This window comes from Miniopterus natalensis, chromosome 2 (genome assembly GCF_054644295.1).
Source record: "Miniopterus natalensis isolate mMinNat1 chromosome 2, mMinNat1.hap1, whole genome shotgun sequence".
Classification (NCBI taxonomy): domain Eukaryota; kingdom Metazoa; phylum Chordata; class Mammalia; order Chiroptera; family Miniopteridae; genus Miniopterus; species Miniopterus natalensis.
The window spans coordinates 92,249,343-92,272,509 of record NC_142082.1 but is presented as its reverse complement, the minus strand read 5'-3'; the positions used below and the strand labels follow the sequence as shown (position 1 = coordinate 92,272,509).

Here is a 23,167-nt window from a genome sequence, read left to right as displayed (position 1 = left end):
CTCCCTCCCTCAGTGGTTTCACTTCCTCCTGACCTACCCTGGGCAGGAGTATCTCCGTGCCCCTCCAGCCTTCGCCATGGCTGACACATATGCAGTGGTGCAGAAGCCCAGGGCTACTTCAGGCCCCCGGTCAGGGTCTGGGCTGTGCAGCACGGAGAGGGCACCGCTTTACAGCCCTGTGACCCCGGGCGCCCGCTGGCCGCAGGCACCCGTGGAGGAGACGCAGGAGGCACTGTTGGGCGGCGGTGAGTCTATGTCCACACGCTGGGCAAGGGGATGGGGAGGGCTTGCCCCACCTCCTTCTCCAGACGCCCCTGCTGGACCTCCACCCCCAGCCAGACCGGCCACCGCCTGGCTACTGCCCACTTGCGGGTCATGATCGGAAGTGTCCCAGTTCAAATGGCAGGGCCCACAATGGGTGCGCTTCTCTGGGAAGTTACCTCGATCTGGCCCGGTGTCTGGGACCTGCCCCCCCTCCTCCCCTCTCCTTCACTCCCCACCCCTCCACCCCTCCACCTCTCACCCCCCTCACCCTTCCCTCCTCCACCCCTCACCCCACCCACCCCAGCTTCTGCGGGAGCTGATACTTGAAGCCTGGTTTCCTGTCTGCAGTTCCTGCTGACCCCAGCCCTACTGGGCCTGGCGCATACGAGGACGTCACCGGTGGATCTCAGACTGGTGGTCTAGGTAAGTAAGACAAAGCCCAAGTTGTGGGGACTCTGCAGCTTTAACTGAATTGCAGAAGTTTGGGGTTTAGGGATGATGGCATGGGACTCCCACCCTCAGAGTCCTGTGGATGGGGCTGCAGTGAACCAGGAGAGGCTGAAGGCTTGGGGATGATCTTAATCAAGTTGCCTACCTCTCCACATCGAAGCTTCTCCCTGAGACCCACGGTGCCTTTCCTTTCCCAGGCTTCAACCTGCGCATTGGAAGGCCTAAAGGGCCCCGGGACCCTCCTGCAGAGTGGACCCGGGTGTGAATGCTGCACCAGCCTGCCTGCTACCCCACATGGGTGCTTGGACTGCTGAAGGCTATGCTCTGCTGTGTGAAGTGTTGGGAATGGAAGTGCTGGGCCTGGATCAAAATAAAATTTCTCAGGGTGGGAAATGTGGGGGCTTTGTCCCAGTGACTATAGCATTCAAGGCTTGAGGCTGGGGGAGGTAGCTGGGAGATAATTGCTTGTGGGTCTGCACCAGGTAGTTCAAGAATGTACATCAGGATTGGGTTCAACCCCAAGGGCCCCCTAGTTGTGAAGGGGAGAATGGACAGATGGGCTTCTGGAGACTGCCCCCATCACCACTTAATAGACTAGTTCATCTCAGCATCTAAGCCCCCTCACTCAGGCATTCAGCGGATGACACAGAGAGATGGATGGACCCTGAGAAAGACTATCCTCCACCATTCAAACAGATCCAAGCTAGGTGTGACAACAGCCACGTAGGCTGATTGCAGACAGCCAGGCAAAAATATCCTCAGATGGGCAGACAGATCGATAGACCCTAACCTAGACAGGCTGATAGCCATACCACTAGACAACCAGACCTTCAGAGGGACAGTTTACACAGCTGGATGGATAGATATCTGCCAAAGAGATAGACCAACAAACAGCCTGACAGATCACCCCCAGCAAGAGGGACCACCAAAAAGATAGACGCCCCCGCAGATAGGTAGCCAGCCAGATACCAGCCAGATGGATCCCTAGCTCAACAGACTTTTAGACAGATATAAACAGATCCCCAGCTGAGCAGACACATAGGCACCCTCTTAGCTAGCTAGACTCGCCCACCAGGTGGGCAGACTCCCAGCTAGCTAGATGGACTCTAGCCAAACACTAACTAGTCACATAGACCCTTGATTACACAGATCCCACAACCAGCCAGCCAGACTCACAACTAGGCAGATAGGTGGACCTCCAGACAGGTGGACAGACTCTACCAAGTCACCAACTACAGAAAACCCACATTTTGGCAGACAAATTGCTGTACCTTTTGCTAGGAAGATAACCAGGTGGACCCCCAGGCAGTCAACTGGCCAGATAGGCAGACAGACCTTCAGATGACTGTTATGAGCTAGACGGAACCCCTACTATCCAGACCATTCCCAGTTAGGCATACATTGCAGATCAGCAGATCCTTCAAACAGCCTCCCTACTAGCCAGAGGGACCTCTAGCCCCTCAGAAAGATAGGATCCTCTTGGATGGATGAACCCTTAATCAGACAGATGGACTCCCAGTTCTATAGTGAGACTATCCTCAGCCAGAGAGATAAATGGACTTCAAGCCAATTGGTTAGCCAGATCCCAAGCTAGACAGGCAGACATCAAACCAGATGAATGGGTGGGCTCTCATCTGGACAGATGACTGACCCCAACAAGTGAAACCCTATTTAGACAGAACCCAGCCAGACAGAAATACCCTCCTCCCCTGAAGACTTGTTTCCTGGCTGTTCAGGCAGACTCCTGGCCAGATAGATCCCCAACCCTCAAGTAGATGGACACATTGTCACCCTGGCAAATAAATCGGTAGCCAGGAGGACAGACTTGTAGCCTCATAGACAGACTGACCCGGACAGATGTACCGGCTCCTAGCCAAACAGACTGATCAACCTCCAAGTAGATTGATTCAGCTGGAAAAATGAACTCCAGATAGACTGACTGATTCTCAGCTTGATAAGACCCTCAGACAAACCCCTGGCTGGACAGAAATGCAGACCCCTAGCCAGAAAAAAACAGACAGACACCACCACCCACCCCTCTTGTTCCCCCATCTAGACAGGTAGACACTCAATAAACCAGACAAGTCTCTATCTGTACAGACAGACAGATGGGCCATCCAGCCAGGAAATAGTCTCCAATCCAGATCTTCAAGCTGACCAGAACTCCAGGTGGACAGAAAGACAAGAATATATTTGATGCTCCAAAGTCCTACATCTGCCCTCCCATGTAATCTTCCCAACACTGTCTATCTGACAATGCCGTGTTCATACAGGCAGACTACCAGCTATCCCTTCCCAGGCTGTTGGAAAGCTGTCCTGTGTCTGTGATGAGCATGGACCATGAAGGCCTTTGCCTGCCACATCCCTCATACAGTTACTGTGAGAATTCAATGGGAGAGTGAATATAAAGACTTAGTTGAGAGCCTGCCTTGTGCTGGCTAAATATTAGACCATAGTCAGCTTTGGGCCCTGCATTCAGTAAAGACCCTGTGACAAGTCATTGGCCTGTGAGCTTTGGTAAAACTTTCCATCCTTGAGCACAGCAGTCCTGGTGGCAAAGACTTAATTTGTCAAATGCTGTAACGTCTCTGCACAAGAAACAGCTCAACTATCAGAAACCAAGACTTAAAAGGAAACCTAAGGATTTTCCAGCTTCATGGGGAATAGGAAGCCAGCACCACCTAGAGCCTAAATTCAGAAAAAGTTGGGGCTGACCTTCATGGAAAGAGGCAGGAGGGAGACTCCAGGCCTACTGGTAACAGGAGGTTCAAGGTGTCATTTAGAGCACAAACGAACCCTAAGGCCAGAAATATTAAGTTCATTTGGCTTGAGAGACCAGAAGGGGGGCCTATGGAAGAAGAAAGAAACAAATTTTCCTCCTAAGGGAAGGGAAACCAATGTCAGTCTGAGCACTGATTTCCTGGGATCTATCCTGAAGCTGGTGCACACTTAGCTCAATTTCCTACCAGAAACCATGACTGTGGGGCTGCTGTACACAGATTCAGGTAAGATCTTTTAGCAATTAGGTTTGAGGCTGAGCTGTTTGCAATTCTTAGCTACCCGTTCTAGATGGTATGAGGAACAGTTCTGCTGAAATTGAAGAGAATAATGCCCCTGTAACTTACTAAGCTGGAACACACCCAGCATCAGAAAAACCTGTAGGCTTGCAAGGCTTTCCCTTTCCCTTTCCCTTTCCCTTTCCCTTTCCCTTTCCCTTTCCCTTTCCCTTTCCCTTTCCCTTTCCCTTTCCCTTTCCCTTTCCCTTTCCCTTTCCCTTTCCCTTTCCCTTTCCCTTTCCCTTTCCCTTTCCTTTTTAAAATTTATTGGGGTGACAATGGTTAGTATGAACATATAGATTTCATGTGTGGGTTTCTATGTTACAAGATCTATATATTGCTCTGTGTGCCCACCACCCAAAGTCATATCTTCTCCTCTCACCATATGTAAAGACCCCCCTTCACCCCCACCCCCTTCCCTCTGGCAGCCACCACACTGCTGATTGTGTCCACGAATTTCAGTTTTAGATCCCACATATGAGTGAAATAATATGGTTCTTAGCTTTTTCTGTCTGGCTTATTTCTCTTAGCATGTTATTCTCAAGATCCATCCATGTTGTTGCAAATGACAGTATTTCATCCTTCCTTATGGCTGAGTAGTATTCCATTGTGTACATGTACCACATCTTCTTTATCCAGTCCTCTATCGCAGGACAGTTTGGTTTTTTTCATGTCTTGGTCACCGTGAATAATGCTGCAATGAACATATGGGTGCATATATCTTTGTGAATACATGTTTTCTAGTTTTGGGGGGAGGGAGAGGGAATTCTGGGCCTTATGGTAGCTGTATTCTTAATTTACTGTGGACTTGCCAGACTGCTTTCCATAGTGGTTGTACCAGTCTACATTCCCACTACCAGTGAATGAGGGTTCCCTTTTCTCCACAACCTCTCCAACACTTGTTATTGATTTTCTTATTGATAGCCACTTTAACAGGTGTGAGGTGGTATTTCATTGTAGTTTTGATTTGCATGTCCCTAATTGCTAGTGAGGTTGAACATCTTTTCATATATCTATTGGCTGTTCGTATGTTTTCTTGGGAGAGGTGTCTGTTCAGGTCCTCTGCCCACTTAAAATTTTTTTAAAAATTTTATTTTAAAATATATTTTTTATTGACTTCAGAGATAGAGGAAGAGAGAGGGGGAGAGAGAAACACCAATAATGAAAGAGAGTCATTGGTCAGCTGCCTCCTGCGTGCCCCCGGCTGGGGATGGTGCCTGCAACCTGGGCATGTGCCCTGACTGGGAATCAAACCTTGATCTCCTGGATCATAAGGCGATGCTCAACCACTGAGCCACACTGGCTGGGCACTCTGCCAACTTTTTGATTGGGTTGTTTGTTTGGTGTTGAGTTTTATAAGTTCTTTATATATTTTGGAAATTAAGCCTTTGTTGGAGCTGTTCACAAATATCATCTCCCATCTGGTTGGCTGCCTCTTTGTTTTGTTGTCAGTTTCTTCTGCTCTGAAGAAACTTTTTAGTTTGATATAGTCCCATTCATTTATTTTTTCCTTCCCATGCCTTTGGGGTCAAGTTCATAAAATGTTCTCTGACTAAAGTGCATAAATTTGGTACCTATGTTTTCTTCTATGTAACTATTGTTTCAGGTCTCACATTTAGGTCTTTGATCCATTTTGAGTTAATTTTTGTACATGTGGACAAACTAATCTAGTTTTATTCTTTTTCATGTGGCTTTCCAGTTTTCCCAGCCTCCTTTGTCAAAAATTATCTGACTATATACATGTGGTTTTATATCTGGGCTCTCGATTCTATTCCACTGATCTGTGTTTCTGTTTCTGTGCCAATACCATGCTGTTTTGATTATTGTAGCTCTATAGTATAATTTGAAGCCAGGTAGCGTGATACCTCCAGCTTCATTCTTTTTTCTCAGGATTGTTTTGGCTATTTGGGGTTTTTCGTGGTTCCATACAAATCTGATGACTTCTTGTTTTATTTCTTTAAAAAATGACATTGGTATTTTGATGGAGATTGCATTAAATCTGTATATTGCTTTGGGTAATATGGCCATTTTAACCATGCTGATTCTTCCAATCCATGAACATGGGATATTTTTCATTTTGTTGTGTCTTTTTCAATCTCTTTTAATAACACTTTGTAATTTTCAGTATGTAGGTCTTTCACATTCTTTGTTAAGTTTATTCTTAAGTATTTTATTATTTTGGTTTGCAATTGCAAAAGGAATTGTTTATTTTATTTCTTTTTCTGAAGTTTTGTTGTTAGTATACAGGATGGCATTGGATTTTTGTACATTGATTTTGCAACTTTACTGTATTTGTTTACTATTTCTAATAGTTTTTTGGTAGAGTCTTTAGGATTTTCTATATAGAGAATCATGTTGTCCGCAAAAAGTGACAGTTTTACTTCTTCCTGCCCTATTTGGATGCCTTTTATTTCTTTCTCTTGCCTTGTTGCTCTGGGTAGGACTTCTTATGTTGAATAAGAGTGGTGAGAGTGGACATCCTTTTCTTGTTCCTGATCTTAGAGGAAAAGCTTTCAGTTTTTCACCATTGAGTATATTACCTGAGAGTTTATCATATATGTCCTTTATTAAGATACTTTCCTTTTATTCCTATTTTATTGAGTGATTTAATCATAAATGGATGTTGTATCTTATCAAATGCTTTTTTTACATCTACTGATATGATCGTATGATTTTTCTTTTTTCTTTTGTTGATGTGGTGTACTACATTGATTGATTTGTGTATGTTAAACTATCCTTGTGCCCCTGGAATGAACCTCACTTGGTCATGATGTATTATTTTTTTGATGGACTGCTGTATTTGATTTGCTAGTATTTTGGTTAGGATATTCCCATCTGTATTCATCAGAGATATTGGTCTGTAGTTTTCTTTTTTTGTCTTATCCTTGCCAGGTTTTGTTATCAGGGTTATACTGGCCTCATAAAATGTGTTAGGAAGTATCGCCTCTTCTTCAATTTTTTGGAAGAGTTTGAGAAGTATAGAATGTTCTTCTTTGAACATTTGGTAGAATTTGCTGGTGAAGTCATCTGGTCCTGGACTTTTATTTTTTGGGGGAGGTTTTTGATGGTTTTTTCAATTTCCTCACTGCTGATCAGTCTATTTAGATTTTCCAATTCTTTATGAATTAGTCTAGGAAGATTTTATATTTGTAGGAACTTAACCATTTCTTCTGGATTATTGAATGTGGTGTCATATAGTCTTTCATAATAGTCTAATATGATCCTTTGTATATCTGTGATGTCTGTGGTGATTTCTCTCTCATTTCTGATTTTGTTTATATGGGCCTTTTCCCTTTTTTCCTTAGTGAGTCTAGCCAGGGGTTTGTCAATTTTATTAATCTTTTCAAAGAACCAGCTTTTTGTTTTGTTAATGTTTTGTATACCTTTTTGTTCTCTATTTCATTCAATCCTGCTCTAATTTTTATGATTCCCTTTCTTCTGCTGACTTTGGGTTGCATTTGTTCTTCTTTTTCTAGTTTTTTAAGATGTGATTTTAGGTTGTTTACTTGGGATTTCTCTTGTTTCTAGAGATAGGCCTGTAATGATATAAACTTCCCTCTTATTGCTGCCTTTGCTGCATCTCAGAAGCTTTGATATGTTGTATTGTCATTCTCATTTGTCTCTCTATATCTTTTGATCTCACTTTTTATTTCTTCTTTGACCCAGTAATTTTTTAGTAGTATGTTGTTTAATCTCCATGTATTTGTGGGTTTCTTGACTTCCTTTTTGCAGTTGATTTCTAATTTTAAGGCATCGTGGTCAGAGAATATGCTTGGTATAATTTCAGTCTTCTTGAAATTGTTGATGCTAGTTTTGCGACCCAACATATGGTCTGTCCCTGACAGTGTTCCATGTGCACTGGAGAAGAATGTATAATTTGATGTTCTGGGATGAAAGACTCTGTAAAAGTCAGTTATATCCATTTGCTCTAGCATTTCATTTAAGGGTGATATTTCTTTATTGATTTTCTGTTTGGTTGATCTATCTAGAGCCTTCAATGGAGTATTAAGGTCCACAACTATGATTGTGTTTTGATCTGTTTCTCCCTTTAGTTCTATGAGTAGTTGCTTTATATATTTTTGTGCTCCCTGGTTGGTTGCATATATATTAAGAAGTGTTATGTTTTCTTTTCTTTTTTTTTCAATAATAAACCTCCTTTGTACTGCTCGAAAACTGTCTGGTTGTGGTATATAATTCTTTTTATATTGCTAAGTTCAAATTGCCAAGTTTTTTAAAATTTTATTAATTTGTTTTATTTATTTAATTTTTAAATTTATCTTTATTGTTGGAAGTATTGCAGATATCTCTCTCTTTTCCTCCGTCGATCCCCTCCACCCTGCATTTCCCCACCCCAGGTCTTCACCATACTATTGTCTATGTCCGTGTGTTATGCATATATGCATATAAGTTCTTTGATTAATCTCTCCCGAACCATTCCCCCACCCCCGCCTTCCCACTGAGATTCATCAGTCTGTTCCATGCTTCTGTTTCTCTGAATCTATTTTGTTCCTCAATCTATTTTGTTTATTAGATTCCATATATATGTGAGATCATGTAAAACTGAATCAGGAAGAATCAGAAAACCTGAATAGGTTAATAACAACTGATGCAATCGAAGCAGTAATGAAAAAACACCCAAGCAAACAAAAGCCCTGATTGGGACGGCTTCATGGAGGATCTTCTAATTCTTTAAATTGTAGGGTTAGATAGTTTACTGAAAATTTTTCTTGCTTTTTGAAGCAGGCCTGTACAGTGCTATGAACTTCCCTCTTAGGACTGCTTTTGCTGTGTCCCATAGGTTTTGGGTTGTTGTGTGTTCATTTTCATTTGTTTCAGAAGTTTTTGATTTTTTTCTTGATCTTATTGGTAACCCATTCATTGTTTAATAACATGCTATTTAGCCTCCATGCAGTTGAATACTTTTGAGTGTTTAACTTGTAATTGATTTCTAATTTCATGCCATTGTGATCTGAGATGCTTGATATGATTTCACTCTTCCTGAACTTGCAGAGACTTGTTTTTTGTCCTAACATGTGGTCTGTGTCTGAGAATATCCATGTGCATTTGAGAGGAATGTATATTCTGCAGCTTTGGGGTGAAATGTTCTGTAAATAATAACTAAATCCATCTGATCTAGTGTGCCATTTAGAGTCACTGTTCCTGTGTTGACTTTTAGTCTGGAAGCTCTATCCAGTGAAGTCAGTGGGGTGTTAAAGTCCCCAACTATGACTGTATTTCTCTTGATCTCTCCCTTAAAGTCCTTAAAGTTATTATTGATAGGTCTTTATTTATTGCCATTTTAATTCTCTATGCCTATGTTTCTCTTTTTATTTCTTTTTCTTTACAGCAGTCCCTTTAATATTCTTACAGTGCTTCTATTTCTAATTAAGCAGCCCCTTTAACATTTCTTGCAATGCTGGTTTGGTGGTGATAAACTCCATTAGCCTTTTTTTGTCTGGAAAGCTCTTTATTTCACCATCTATTTTAAATGATAGCTTTGCTAGATAGTATAGTCTTGGTTTCAGATCCTTGCTTTTCATTACCTTGAATACTTCATGCCATTCATTTCTGGCCTGTAGAGTTTCTGATGAGAGATGAGCTGACAGCCTTATAGGAGCTCTTTGTAGGTAACAGATTGCTTCTCTCTCACTCGCTGCCTTTAATATTCTGTCTTTGTCTTGAATGTTTGGCATTTTAATTATGATGTGTCTGGGCATGGGCATCTTTGGATTCTTCTTGCTTGGGACTCTCTGTGCCTCTTGAACTTGTGTGACTTTTTCCTTCACCAGGTTAGGGAAATTTTCTGCCATTATTTCTTCAAACAGGTTTTCTAACTCTTGCTTACTTTTGACTCTTCTGGAACTCGTAGGATGTGAATACTGTTATGTTTCATGTTGTCCCACAGCTCCCTTAGACTGTCCTCCTGTTTTTTAACTGTTTTTTCCTTTTGGATCTCTGATTGAGTGATTTTTTTCTACCCTGTCTTGTAATTCACTGATCTGATCCTCAGCTTCCTCTAATCTGCTGTTTATTCCTTCCAATGTATTCTTTACTTCTGCTGTGTCATTATTAATTTCATTCATAGTTTCCATATCTTTTTTCATGCTGTTGAGCATCCTTACAATCAGTATTCTGAACTCTATATCTGATAGATTGCTGATCTCCATTTCATTTAACTCTTTTTCTAGAGACTTCTCTTGTTCTTTCATTTGGGGCCTGTTTTTTGTCTTCCCATTTTGGCTGCCTGTTTAGGTTTGTTTCTGTGTATTAGGTAGATCTGCTAGGATTCTCAGTCTTTTTGGAGGGTCTCTGGTGCAGGCCAATGTCAGATGCAGTTTGTGACAGGCCCTGAGTACCCTGTTTGGAGCTATCAACAACCCTTGGCTTGTCTCCCCTGCTGGGGCGGGGACAGGTCTCCCCTGCTTTGACAGGACCAAGATGCACACCAAAGTCTGCTTTTCCAAGACCCGGGTCCAGAAGCAGATCAGGCAAAGACTCAAAGCCCTCTGAAGTCTGTCTCTGCCTGCAGGCTGATTAATCTGATTGTCTTAATGAGCCTCGGGCTGTAGACACTCATCTGGACAGGGCAAGAGGTTTTCCAGCAAGTTGGGGCAATTGCTCCCTCTCCCCTCCCCACCTGCCCACCCACCCCCTGAGGCAAAAGCAGCAAAATGTCTGCCTGAGAAAGGTGTCCTCTGTAGTATGGGGTAATGACTCAGCACAGGAATCCAGAGGGGTGCCTCTGATCTCTGTCTCCAGAGTCCACAGCCCTAGATTCTCCTCACACAGCTCTAGTCCACTTCCTCCACTGGAGCCCAAGGTGAGTGGCTGCACACGAAACTTTGTGTGCTGGCCCTTTAAGAGGGTGCCTACATTTCCAGCTATCTCTCCCTGGCAGACAGAAACCCGCACTACTTTTCACAGCCAGTTGTTATGTGGGCACCTTTCTCAGTTTCTGGTGCTCTTGGCTGGTAAGCTCAGCCTGGCGTTTAGACCCCAGGGTCCTCAGCGAGTATCCACCACAGCTGAGCTATCCCTCTGGGCCCTCAACTGCTGCCCGGGGTGCCTGTGCACTTCCTACCAGTCTCTATGTGGTCTCCACTTTAGGTCTTCATTATGAGGGTGCTCTCCAGTTCATCTTCAGTTGTAGTTGATTATTCAGGGTGGTTTTTCTATATTTTACTTGTAATTCTAGTTTGGTCCTGGGAGAGTGTCAGTGTAGCTTCCACTTAGTCTGCTGCCATCTTTAATTTCCCAAATTGCCAAGTTTTGAATGGAATTTTTGCATCTGTATTCATAAGGGATATAGGTCTATACTTTTCATGTAATAATCTTTATCTAGTTTTGGTATCGGGGTAATGCTCAGCTCATAGAATGGGTTGAGAAGTACTTCCTTTTCAGTTTTCTAGAAGAGTTTGCATATAACTGATATCATTTAGACTTTATTTGTTTAAATTCAGAATTCAGCAGAGAAGCCATCTCAGCCTGAAATTGTCTTTGTGGTAAGGTTCTAACTACAAATTGAATTTTTTTGATAAGTAGAGGACTGTACAGATTATGTCTTTTTGAGTGAGCTTTAGTAGCTTGTGTCTTTTAAGAAACATGTCTATTTCATCTAAGTTGAATAATTTATTGTCATGACATTTCCTTACCCTTTTAATATCTGTAGAATCTGTTGGGATATCACTTTTCTCATTCCTAATATTGGTAACTTTTTCTTTTCCCTATTTTTCCTGATAGTTTTTCTAGAGGTTTATTAATTTTATATATCTTATGAATTTTTTTCTTGTTTTCCATTTTATTTATTTTCACTCTCTTATATATTATATTCTTTATTTTACTTACTTTGGGTTTATTTCTTACACCTTAAGAAATCCAAAACAGTTGTAGCCTATTAGCTATAATTCTTTATTATTTTAGTAGTTGTTTTAAGATTTATAATATGCATCGTTACCTTATCCTACTCAGCCTTCAGGTAACATTACAGCAGTCTTTATGCTATTTTTGTGTTACATTTTACATGTGTTTTAAACTTCTTCTTATATTACTATTATTTAAAAAGTCCATGATCATATAAAAATACTTAAATAATTAATAAAAACTTGTGTATTTGTTTTAGTTACTATTTTGAGACAATTTTTCATAGGTTTCCCATATGTCTGAACATCTTGTGAGCAAAGGCACTGAAAGCTTTTGTTTCAGCCTTTCTTTCCAAGGATGTTTATATGATGAACAGTCCTCGATGAGACTAAAATAGTGTCTCTGTCTGGGATAGAGGGCTTGAGTTTTTACTGTCTTTTATACTAAAGATAATGTCTTCCTCCTGGGTATAGTTTGGACAGATTTGCTTGCAGTCTATTACAAAAAAGAAAATTTGTATTTTACTACATTTTGGATTTCTTAGTTGTGACACAAAGACCATGTACATCATATCTAGGCCAATCACTTTACCACACGGGACTTGGGTGGCATGGAGACCTGAACATGGAGCTCATGCGGCTTGATGTGTTATGAGTAATAAAGTTCTTTGTCTCTGATCCAGGGGTCTTTTAAAAAAATTTATCTTTATTGTTATTAAAGATGTCCCCTTCTCCCCATTGGCTCCCTCCACCCCATGTCTACCCCACACCCAGGCCTTCCCACAGTTATCTGTGTCCAGGGGTTATGCATTTATGCATATAAGTACTTTGATTAATTTCTCCCCACCCACTCCCCCAACCCTGCCTTCCCTCTGAGATTCCTCAGTCTGTCCATGCTTCTATGTCTCTGGATCTATTTTGTTCATTGTTTATTTTGTTCATTATATTCCACATATGAGTGAGATCATGTGATACTTTTCTTTCTCTGACTGGCTTATTAGCGTAATACTCTCCAGTTTCATCCACGCTGTCTCAAAGGGTAAGAGATCCTTCTTTTATAGCTGCATAGTATTCCGTGGTGTAAACAGCTTTTTTGTCCACTCATCTACTGATGGGCACTTGGGCTGTTTCCTGATCTTAGCTATTGTAAATTGTGCTGCTATGAACTTAGGGGTGCGTAAGTTCTTTCTGATTGGTGTTTCGGGTTTCTTAGGATATATTCCTAGAAGTGGGATCACTGGGTCAAATGGCAGTTCCATATTTAATTTTTTGAGGAAACTCCATACTGTCTTCCATAGTCGCTGCACCAGTCTGCATTCGCACCAGCAGTGTAATAGGGTTCCCTTACCGCCACATTCTCTCCAGCACTTGTTTGTTGATTGTAGCCATTCTGACAGGTGTGAAGTGATACCCCATGGTCGTTTTACTTTTCATCTCTCTAATGATTAGTGAGTTTGAGCATTGATTCATATGTCTCTCAGCCATCTGTATGTCCTCTTTGGAGAAGTGTCTATTTAGATCCTTTGACTGTTTTTTAATTGGAATGTTTGTCTTCCTTTTGTTAAGTTGTATGAGTTCCTTATATATTTTGGATATTAACCCTTTATCAGATGTGTCATTGGCAAATATGTTCTCCCATACAGTGGGCTCCCTTTTTGTTTTGTTCATGGTTTCTTTTGCTGTGCAGAAGCCTTTTATTTTGATGTAGTCCCATTTGTTTATTTTCTCCTTTGTTTCTCTTGCCTTAGGAAATGTATTGACAAACATTGCTATAAGAGATGTCTGAGATTTGGCTGCCTCGTTTTCTTCTAGGATTTTTGTGGTTTTGCAACTTAAATTTAAGCCTTTTATCCATTTTGAGTTTATTTTTGTGTATGGTGTAAGTTGGTGTTCTAGTTTCATTTTTTTGCATGTACCTGTCCAGTTTTTCCATTACCATTTGTTGAAGAGACTGTCTTTACTCCATTGTATATTCCTGCCTCCTTTGTCAAATATTAATTGAGCATAATGGCTTGGGTTGATTTCTAGGTTCTCTGTTCTGTTCCACTGATCTATATGTCTGTTCTTGTGCCAGTACCACTCTGTTTTGATTACAGTGGCTTTTAGTATAATTTGATATCTGGTATTGTGATCCCTCTAACTTTGTTCTTTCTCAACACTGTTGTGGCTATCTGGGGTTCCATATACATTTTTGAAGTGTTTGTTCTAGATATGTGAAATATGCCCTTGGTATGCTAATGGGATTGCATTGAATTTATAGATTTTTTTGGGTAGTATGGACATTTTAATTATGTTAATTCTACCAATCCATGAACACCGTGTATTCTTCCACTTGTTTTTATTTTCCTCTATTTCTTTTTGCAACATTCTGTAGTTTTCTGAGTACAGGTCTTTAACCTCATTGGTTAAGTTTATTCCTAAGTATCTTAATTTTTTTGTTACAATGGTAAATGGGATTTTTTTAGTTTCTCTTTCTGAGAGCACTATTGGTGTATAAAAATGCCATCTGTTTCTGGGTGTTATTTTTTATCCTGCTACCTTGCTCAATTCACTTATTAAATCTAGTAGTTTTTTGGTGGAGTCTAGGATTTTCTATGTAAAGTATCATGCAATCTGCAAATAATAACAGTTTTACCTCCTCCTTTCCAATTTGGATGCCTTTTATGTTTTCTTCTTGTCTTATCACTGTGACTAGGACTTCCAGTACTATGTTGAATAAGAGTGGTGAAAGTAGACACTCTTATCTCCTTCCTGTTCTTAGGGGAAATGGTTTTAGTTTTTGCCCATTGAGTATGATGTTGGCTGTAGGTTTGTTGTATATGACCTTTATTATGTTGTTGTATGATCCTTCTATTCCCACTTTGCTGAGAGTGTTTATCAAAAATGGGTGTTGGATTTTGTTGAATGCTTTTTCTGCATCTATTGATATGATCATGTGATTTTTGTCTTTCATTTTGTTTATGTGATGTATCACATTTATCGATTTGCGAATATTGTACCGGCCTTGCAACCCTAGAATAAATCCCGCTTGGTCGTGATGTATGATCTTTTTAATATGTTGCTGGTTCTAATTTGCTAATATTTTGTTGAGGATTTATGTTCTTCAGGGATATTGGTCTGTAATTTTCTTTCCCTGTAGTGCCTTTCCCTGGTTTTGGAATGAGATAATGCTGGCCTACTAAAGGAGCTTGGAGGAATTCCTTCCTCTTAGATATTTTGGAATAGTTTGAGGATAGGTGTTAGTTCTTGGAATGTTTGGTAAAACCCCTTTGAAGCCTTCCAGACCAGGGCTTTTGTGTGTTGGGAATTTTTTGATTACTGCTTCAACTTCATCAGGAGTTACTGACCTATTCAGGTTTTCTGACTCTTCCTGACTGAGTTTTGGAGGGTTGTATTTATCTAGGAATTTGTCCATTTCATCCAGGTTGTCCAGCTTGGTAGCATAGTATTTTCTTACAATGCTTTGTATTTCTGTTGGGTCAGTTGTTACTTCACAACACTTTCTTTTCTGATTTTGTTTATTTGGGTCCACTCACTTTGTTTCTTGATTAGTCTTATTTCCTTCCTTTTACTTACTCTAGGCTTTTTTGTTGTTCTCTTTTTAAGTCTTTAAGTTGTAGGGTTAGATAGTTTATTAGAAGTTCTTGTTTTTGAGGTAGGCATGTACTGCTATGAACTTCCCTGTGATGACTGCTTTCATTGTGTCCCTTAGATTTTGGGTTGTTGTGTGTTCATTTTCATTTGTTCTCAGGGAGTTTTTGATTTCTTCCTTGATCTCATTGGTAACCCATTCATTGTTTAATAATACACTATTTAGCCTCCATGTGTTAGAATGTTTTTTAGTGTTTTTATTGTCTTTGATTTCTAATTTCATGCCATTGTGAGTCTTTTGTTCTGAGGTGGGTCTCTTATAGACAGCATATATTTGGGTCATGTTTTCTTATCTACTCAGCTACCCTATGTCCTTTTATTAGTGCATTTACTCCATTTACATTTAAGGTTATTATTGATAGGTATTTACCTATTGCCTTTTATTTCTTTATGCCTGTGTTTCTCTATTTCTACTTGTTATTATAGCAGTCCTTTTAACATTTCTTTCAATGCTGTTTTGCTGGTGATAAAATCTTTTAGCCTTTTTTTGTCTGGGAAGCTCTTTATTTCACCATCTATTTTAAATGATAGCCTTGCTGGATAAAGTAGTCTTGGTTTCAGATCATTGTTTTACATTTCCTTGAATACTTCATGTTATTCCTTTCTGACATATAGAGTTTCTGATGAGAAATCAGTTGGCAGCCTTATGGGAGCTCCTTTGTAGGTAACAGATTGCTTTTCTCTTGCTGCCTTTAATATTCTGTCTTTGTCTTGAATGTTTGGCATTTTAATTATGATGTGTCTGGGCATGGGCCTCTTCTGGTTCTTGCTTGGGACTCTCTGTGCCACCTGAACTTGTGTGACTTTTTCCTTGACCAGGTTAGGGAAGTTCTCTGCCATTATTTCTTCAAACAGATTCTCTAACTCTTGCTTATTCTCTTCCCCTTCTAGCACTCCTATGATGTGAATATTGTTAGGTTTCATGTTGTTCCACAGCTCCCTTAAACTATACTCTTGTTTTTTAATTGTTTTTCTATTTGTATCTCTGATTGATTGATTTTTTTTCTACCCTGTCTTCTGATTCACTGGTCCAGTACTCAGCTTCCACTAGTCTACTGTTTATTCTTTCTGTCATTCTTAATTTCATATAGTTTCCATATTTGTCTCATCATCCTTACAGTCAGTATTCTGAACTCTATATCTAATAGATTGCTTATCTCTATTTCATTTAACTCTTCTTCTGGAGAATTCTTTTGTTCTTTCACTTGGGGCTTTTTTTTGTCTCCCCATTTTGGAAGCCAATTAGAGTTTGTTTCTATGTATTGGGCAGATCTGTTAGAACTCTCAGTCTTTATGGAGCATCTCTGGGGGCAGGCCAATATATGACGCTGTTTCTGACTTGTGTTGAGTATCCTGTTTGGAGCTATCAACAAGCCACGGCTTGTGTTTCCCTCTCTTTGAGCTGGGTGCTTTTTGACAGGAGCAAGATGCACAGCAAAGTCTGCTTTTCTATGGCTGGGGTTCCGAAGCAGATCAGGAAAAAATTCAAAGCACTCAGAGTTCTGCCTCTGCCTGCAAGCTGATTAATCTGATTCTCTTAATGAGCCTCAGGCTGTAGACCACAGCAAAGCCTATGTTTTCTTGATGTAGAGTCCCCTATCATTATAAAATGTCCATCTTTGTCTCTTGTTATCTTTGTTGTCTTGAAATCCATTTTGTCAGATATAAGTATGGCTACACCTGCTTTTTGGTGGATGATATTTGCCTGGAGAATTATTCCCCACCCTTTTACTTTGAATATACCTTAGATGTGTCTCTTGTAGGCAGAATATGGTTGGGTTTTGTTTTTTGATCTACTCTACTACTCTGTGCCTCTTTATTGGTGAATTCAGATAATTTACATTTAGGGTAATTATTGATGTATGAGGATTTCCTATAACCACTTTATCATTTGTTTTCTGGTATCTCTGTGCCTCCATTGGTTCTCTTCCTTTGTACTTCTGACTGTTGTTTTTGTTCGGTGGTGTTTCACACTTCTTTCCTATGTGTCCTCTTTTTTTAAGCTGTGTGTTTTTATTTGGGGACTTTTGTATGTCATTACCATGAGTTTTATAAAAAATAAAGTTGCATATTTACAATAGTTTTTTTTCTTCTGAGTGCATCTGATGTTCATCCTCCTTTGCCAGTTCAGACCTTTATCCCCTCTTTCTTTATGTTTTTTTGTCACAAATTATCCCTGTTTATGCTATAAGTTTTTTGGTGATCTTCCTCTTTCAGACGTTTGAATATTTGGTTCCACTCTCTTCTGGCTTGTAGAGTTTCTGCTGAGAAGTTGGATGAAATTTTGGTGGTTTTTCCTTTGTCACTTCTTTCTTTTCCTTGGATCTTTGAGAATTTTTTCTTTGTCATTAATTTTTTATAGTTCTAATACAATGTGCCTTGGATAGGGCCTCTTTGGATTGAAGTAACTAGGTGTTCTGTTTGCATCTTGCATTTGGGGATCTGGTTCTTTCCATAGGTTTGGGAATTTCTCATCCCCTATTTGTTTGAATAGACTCCCTTTCACTTCTCCCTCTCTTCTTCTTCCAGAATGCATATTATTCTCATATTGTGTTTTCTGATGGAGTCAGTTCTCATAGAGCTCTTTCATTTCTCTTTATGCTTGGGTCTCTCTCTTCTTCCTTTTGCATCATTTCTAGATTCCTATCTTCAATATCACTAATTCTTCCCACCATCTGGTTGGCTTTATGTTCTAAAGTAGCTCATTCCTAATCTCCTTAATTGCATGCTTCATTTCCAGGATTTTTGATTGGTTCTTTTTTAAAGTTTCAGTCTCTTTGGTAAAGTACTTGTTTTGTTCATTGATTTATTTTCTGAGTGTACTAAATTGCCTGTCTGTAGTTTCTTGCTTCTCATTGAGTATTTTCAGAACTGCAATATTGAAATCTCTGTCATTTATATCACATAATTTCATGTGTTCCAGCTTGCTTTCTGGGGATTTTTCATTTTCTTTCTGATCATCCTTGTTACCATGCTTATTCATAGTATTTGCTCCTCTCCTTTGTCTATAGCAGCATTCTCTGAAGAGGTCATTTTACTGTTTTCCAGTAGATGGTGCAGAATAGTAAGATTTTTTTACCTTTGTGGTCTCCCAGACTTGACCTCCATGGCTTCCATAAGGCAGTACAGCTGTGCTGCTTATGGGTGGGGTTTGTTTTGCCCTCATCATAATGGCGACCTTGGACCTCTGTGGGGTCCTGCACCAAGCACCACACCTAGAGATTAGTCACAGAGGGAAACAGTGGTTCCACTGCAATAGCTCTTGGTTTATAGATAAAATGTTCCTCAACCCAACACCCAGGGCAATGGGAGGCGAGTTTTGGGAGTCCAAGGGGTGGGAGGGCTCTGTGGTTCTGTTTCTTTGTCAGAAACACCACCCTGGACAGTGGATATCCATGTGGCAAAACCCCGTGCTCTGTCAGGTATCTTCTGGCTCAGACACTGTTTACTCAGCTTGCCCTGCTGGACTGTGCCCCCTCCCCCCCAGCTCTCTGTTCCTCCTGGCTAAAGGAAGGGCCTGCTACCAATGGCTTCCTCCCCTCTCCTGGCCACACTGCACTGTGAGCTCCCAGCTGCAGGGCTGTGTCTGAGGTCTGTCTGAGCTCTCCTCCCTTCTCATCTCCCTGCTTATTTTTGGTTGCCCACCTTTAGATGTTTCAGTGCACAGGTCTCTCAGGTGTGCCTCTGTGTTGAGTAGGGAATTCTTTGTTGAATTACAGTTGGTTAATTTGTTGAAATTTCAGGGAGAGAGGCCAAGGTTTCTCTCACATCGCCATTGCTCTAACGTCACTCTGAAAACTCTCCGTGTCTTTCTAAATAAATTTCTTATGCCAGAGTTTTTGGTTCTGAATTATTTCTTAGCTGAACTCAAGGACCGAGGTCTAACTCTGCCCTCAACATAGGGAGTTGAATATTGTCCCCCCCCACACACACCCCCAACAGAAATGTCTAAATCTTAACTCGGGGATGATGTGAACATGACCTTATTTGGAAAAAAGGTCTTTGCAGATATAATTAAGCACTTTGAGATCATCTTGGATGTAGCATGGACTGCAAATCCAATAACTTATATCATAAGAAGAAGGAGAGGAAATGAAATGTTTGCTCTTTTTGATGGCCTTCAGGCTAATAGTTTCTGCTATAGATATGCTAATTAACTACAGAAATTCTGCCTGAGATGAGCAGAGCAGCCTCTTTGTCAGTGAAGAGATGGTGAAATATGCATAAAGTAATGTTTCTAGAACCAGACTAAGATCAGTGAGGCTGACCAAGAACAAGGGGATTTAGAAATTTTGAGCTTTTCCTGGGATTTGGGGGTTTGGCTGTCCTTCACCTCACCTATCCTCCCTTCCCTTGATATATAAGACTCCTAATTTTGAGCTTTCTTAAGATGTAGTTGAGAATTTGTTCTCTTCTCGAGGTAGGCCTTCTTAATAAATCTTTCTTTGCTATAAACTTCTCTATCAAATATTGACCTTTTTTGTTTTGAAGTATCAGGCACATAAACCTTGTACCTGTAACAGAAAATTTGAGGCACAGAGACAGAGAGGGGAAGGCCATTGAATATCGGAGGTAGAGACTGGGCTGATGCATCTACAAACCAAGGAGTGCACAAAAACCACCCAAAGCTAGCAGAGAGCCCAGGAACAGATTCTCCCTCACAGCCTCCAGAAGGAACCAACCCTGCTGAGACCTCTTTAAACCGTCCGGACCCCAGAACTGTTTTAAACCATCCAGCTTATAGTCATTTGTTACAGCAGCTATAGGAAACTTCATATACTGGGTATGCCAAGAATTCAAGGCCTGACCACTCTTAACTGGGCCAGTATCAACTTCTCATTTTGCTTCTTTTCTATATATGGTGTTTGTTTATTGTTTTGTTATCGGCATCCAGGGTTCTTGGGAACTTTGGAGATGGAAATCAAGAGAGTTTACCAAAAAATAATACTTAGTCAAGAAGCTTATTAAAAAAGTAATGCACAATAGGGAATTAGCCCTGAAGGAAAAGAAGAATGGGCTGCTCCCCAAAGAAAGGCTGGGGAACAGTTTCAAAGAAGTTGAGGCAGGAAAGATGACATCTTAGTGTGATATCTAAGTTAGTAGAGGTACCTGCGCAGTACAACTGCATGCTTCTTCATGTGTCACATTAGCACATTAGCAAAAAACATCCAAGGGTATGTTTTTTGACATTTAAATAAGGGATGGTCACTGAAAGGACAGTCTTTCTTGTTATCACACCTGTGTGGGCAAAGGGAACACAATTTAAGTCCACTGATGTAAATCTTGTAGATAATAGTATCCTTCAGTCTAGCTGCTCATTGACTGTAGGGAGAAAGGAAGCATCAGGGCAATTAATACGTTCCTGGCTTCCTGCCAGCTGGGCTCAGGGAGTAGCCTGCCTATCTTAGTTTTAGACTGTGAAGTCTCTGAGAGAAAACTAGACCCTGTCTGTGGCTGGGCTTGTTATTTTTAATCCCGGGGAACAGAGGTGTTTCACACAGTGATGAAAACTTTGTTTCAGTTTCTTAATTTTTAATCCAATGCTCTTTTCACTTACCCCCATGCATATGTATCTCATTACTTTCAGAAACAAAACATGGTACTAAAAGATGCTGCTGGATGTCAGGCAGTGGGTATCTGATCTCATAAAGCTGGAGGAAAGAAGGTGAAGAATTTTCATGTAGCCTCTGGGTCCTAAGCAAACTTTTCAAATGTTCACATGCACAGGAGCCCCTGAGGTCTGGGACTGCTGAGAGCCTAGTACCCTTTTATAACTAAGTCTGGCTGGCTACCTTTCCTGCCTTATTTGTTTAATTTATCATGGAGAGCAGGACCCCATTTAAAAAAATCTTTGGGTTCCCCCATGGATTTAGCAGAGTTTTGTGTCAGTAAATATTTATTGAACTTAATAATAAATTAAAAAATTTTAAATTTAAGGTATAACATTCCCAAAAGCCTAAAGTTGAACTTTTATAACTACAGAATCAGCTTAAAATGGTCCTGTCCTGTTTAAAGAGAAGGGTTGCTTTTCAGAGAGAACGCACCAAAACTGGAAGTCATGTTGCCAAAGCATGTGCAGAGGAGAGAACTTTGACCTCCAGCTGCACCGGGAACCAAAGTCACTGCCCCCACCCAACCCCTAGCACTCACAGAACAAAAGCATTGAGATATAACCGAAACTTGAACACTGAAAACTTTTCAGAATGAAGAGTCTGCTGTCCAGGAAACCAATTGCTGAAGCCCCTTTACTATAAATAGCCAAGCTCCAAGTTATCCAATTGCCAGCGCTTCCACATAGGTGTCCCCCCTAGCTCCTAAAAACCCACCCTGAACCCTGGATGAGGAAGTTTAGGCTTTTGAGCATTAGCTTTCTGTTCTGGGTGACACCATTCATGAAGTAGCCAGTCTTTCTCCACTGCAATTCTTGTGTTTGGTGTTTGGCTCTGTTAGCACAGGGTGGATGAACTCTGTTCTGTAACACTTTCTCCACCCCGACCACCTTCAAAGAGGTCAGTGACCTCTTGAGAGTGTGGGATAAGCAACTCTACAGTTACCAGGAACCGTTTTAAATCTATATTTTAAATCGATGCCAAAACTATCAACAATGTGATATATTGTGATTTATAATACATGTTTTGGGCTACGCCTATAGTTCCTGTCTCCTAGCTCCCAATCCCCCTGGAATTTCCTAAGCAATCAGAGAAACTGAAGCATATTTTGTTATTATATTTGGCCTTTGTCCTCAATTCCTGAATCACTTCAGAGCCATAAAGGTGAAATGGGTGTCATGTTATTTATAACAAACCCTTTTCTGTTACCCCTGAGTTTATGTTAATGGGATGACTTTTGGAAAGCAGCTAGGTATCCATTTTGGAGTCTGGTTGCCAAGAAAACTAAACATAATATTAGAGTTGGAATACTCAACCTCTTTATTCCCTCTATCCTCAGATGTGGGGTGATGGGGCCTGGAGATTGAGTTCAATCACCAATGGCCAATGATTTAATTAGTTATACCTAGTAACAATGCCTCTGTAAACCCCCCTGAATTACCCAGTTTGAAGAGATTCCAGGTTGATGATTGAGAATGCATCCAACATGTTGGGAGGGTGGCACATACCTAACTCTACAGGGACAGAAGTTCCTGTGTTTGGGACACTTTCAGATCTCACCCTATATATCTCTTTAAAGGAAGATATGTCCTTTAACATTCTTTGTAATAAACTGGTAATCTGGGAAGTAAACTGGTTTCCTAAGTTATGTGAGCCACTCTAGCAAATTAACCAAACTTAAGGAGGAAGTTGTGGAAACCTCTGATTTGGAAGCCAGTCAATCAGAAGCACAGGTGAAAACCTAGATTTGCAATTGGGGTATGAAATGAGGGCAGTGTTATGGGCCTGAGCCCTTAACCTGTGGGATCTGACACTATCTCCAGGTAGATGTCAGAATTGAGCTAAATTTGTGGGACACCCAGTCACTGTCTGCTGGAACTGAAGAATTGCTTGGTGGTGTTGGGAGAAACACATCAGAAACAGTTACTTTGAATATTTTAGTGGGCTTATTTTTCACTTTGGATTTGTTCTGTGGAGAGGGGGAAATCTTCATGATCAGGACATCCAGTTTAAAAGAGAAGACTCAGCCATATTTCTATTTCCCTCAAATACAACAAATGAATTTAGACTTAAGCAAAGGAAAACCAAGATGGATGATATGCTGAGGGAACATCTTGAGTGCCCTGGACAGAGAATGGAGGGGAGGTGAAAGACAAGAAAACACTTCCCATCTAGTATGAAAAGGACAATGAACTGCAGGGGAGCATGGATAGGTGTGGCTTGGTCCTAAGACATGAGGAAGGAAAGGGTGAGTCAAGAAAGGCCCCACAGAGGAAAT

The 23,167-nt window shown here is 40.6% G+C and overlaps 1 protein-coding gene across 1 annotated transcript; it reads left to right on the top strand.

Moving 5' to 3' along the window:
* On the top strand, positions 1-7,943 carry PTPN18 (protein tyrosine phosphatase non-receptor type 18). Its single transcript, XM_016213775.2, has 3 exons — positions 1-245; positions 613-687; positions 912-7,943. The coding sequence occupies exons 1-3, from the start codon at positions 77-79 to the stop codon at positions 977-979; spliced, it is 312 nt and encodes a 103-aa protein (XP_016069261.2). The 5' UTR covers positions 1-76; the 3' UTR covers positions 980-7,943.
* The last annotated feature ends 15,224 nt before the right edge of the window (positions 7,944-23,167 follow it).

What these genes read in the sequence shown, in the direction of transcription:
- PTPN18 (XM_016213775.2), top strand. Translation starts at nt 77, where the DNA reads ATGGCTGACACATATGCAGTGGTGCAGAAGCCCAGGGCTACTTCAGGC. An exon ending in GGAGGCACTGTTGGGCGGCG is followed by an intron (nt 246 to 612) that starts GTGAGTCTATGT and finishes TCCTGTCTGCAG; the next exon opens with TTCCTGCTGACCCCAGCCCT. An exon ending in ATCTCAGACTGGTGGTCTAG is followed by an intron (nt 688 to 911) that starts GTAAGTAAGACA and finishes TTCCTTTCCCAG; the next exon opens with GCTTCAACCTGCGCATTGGA.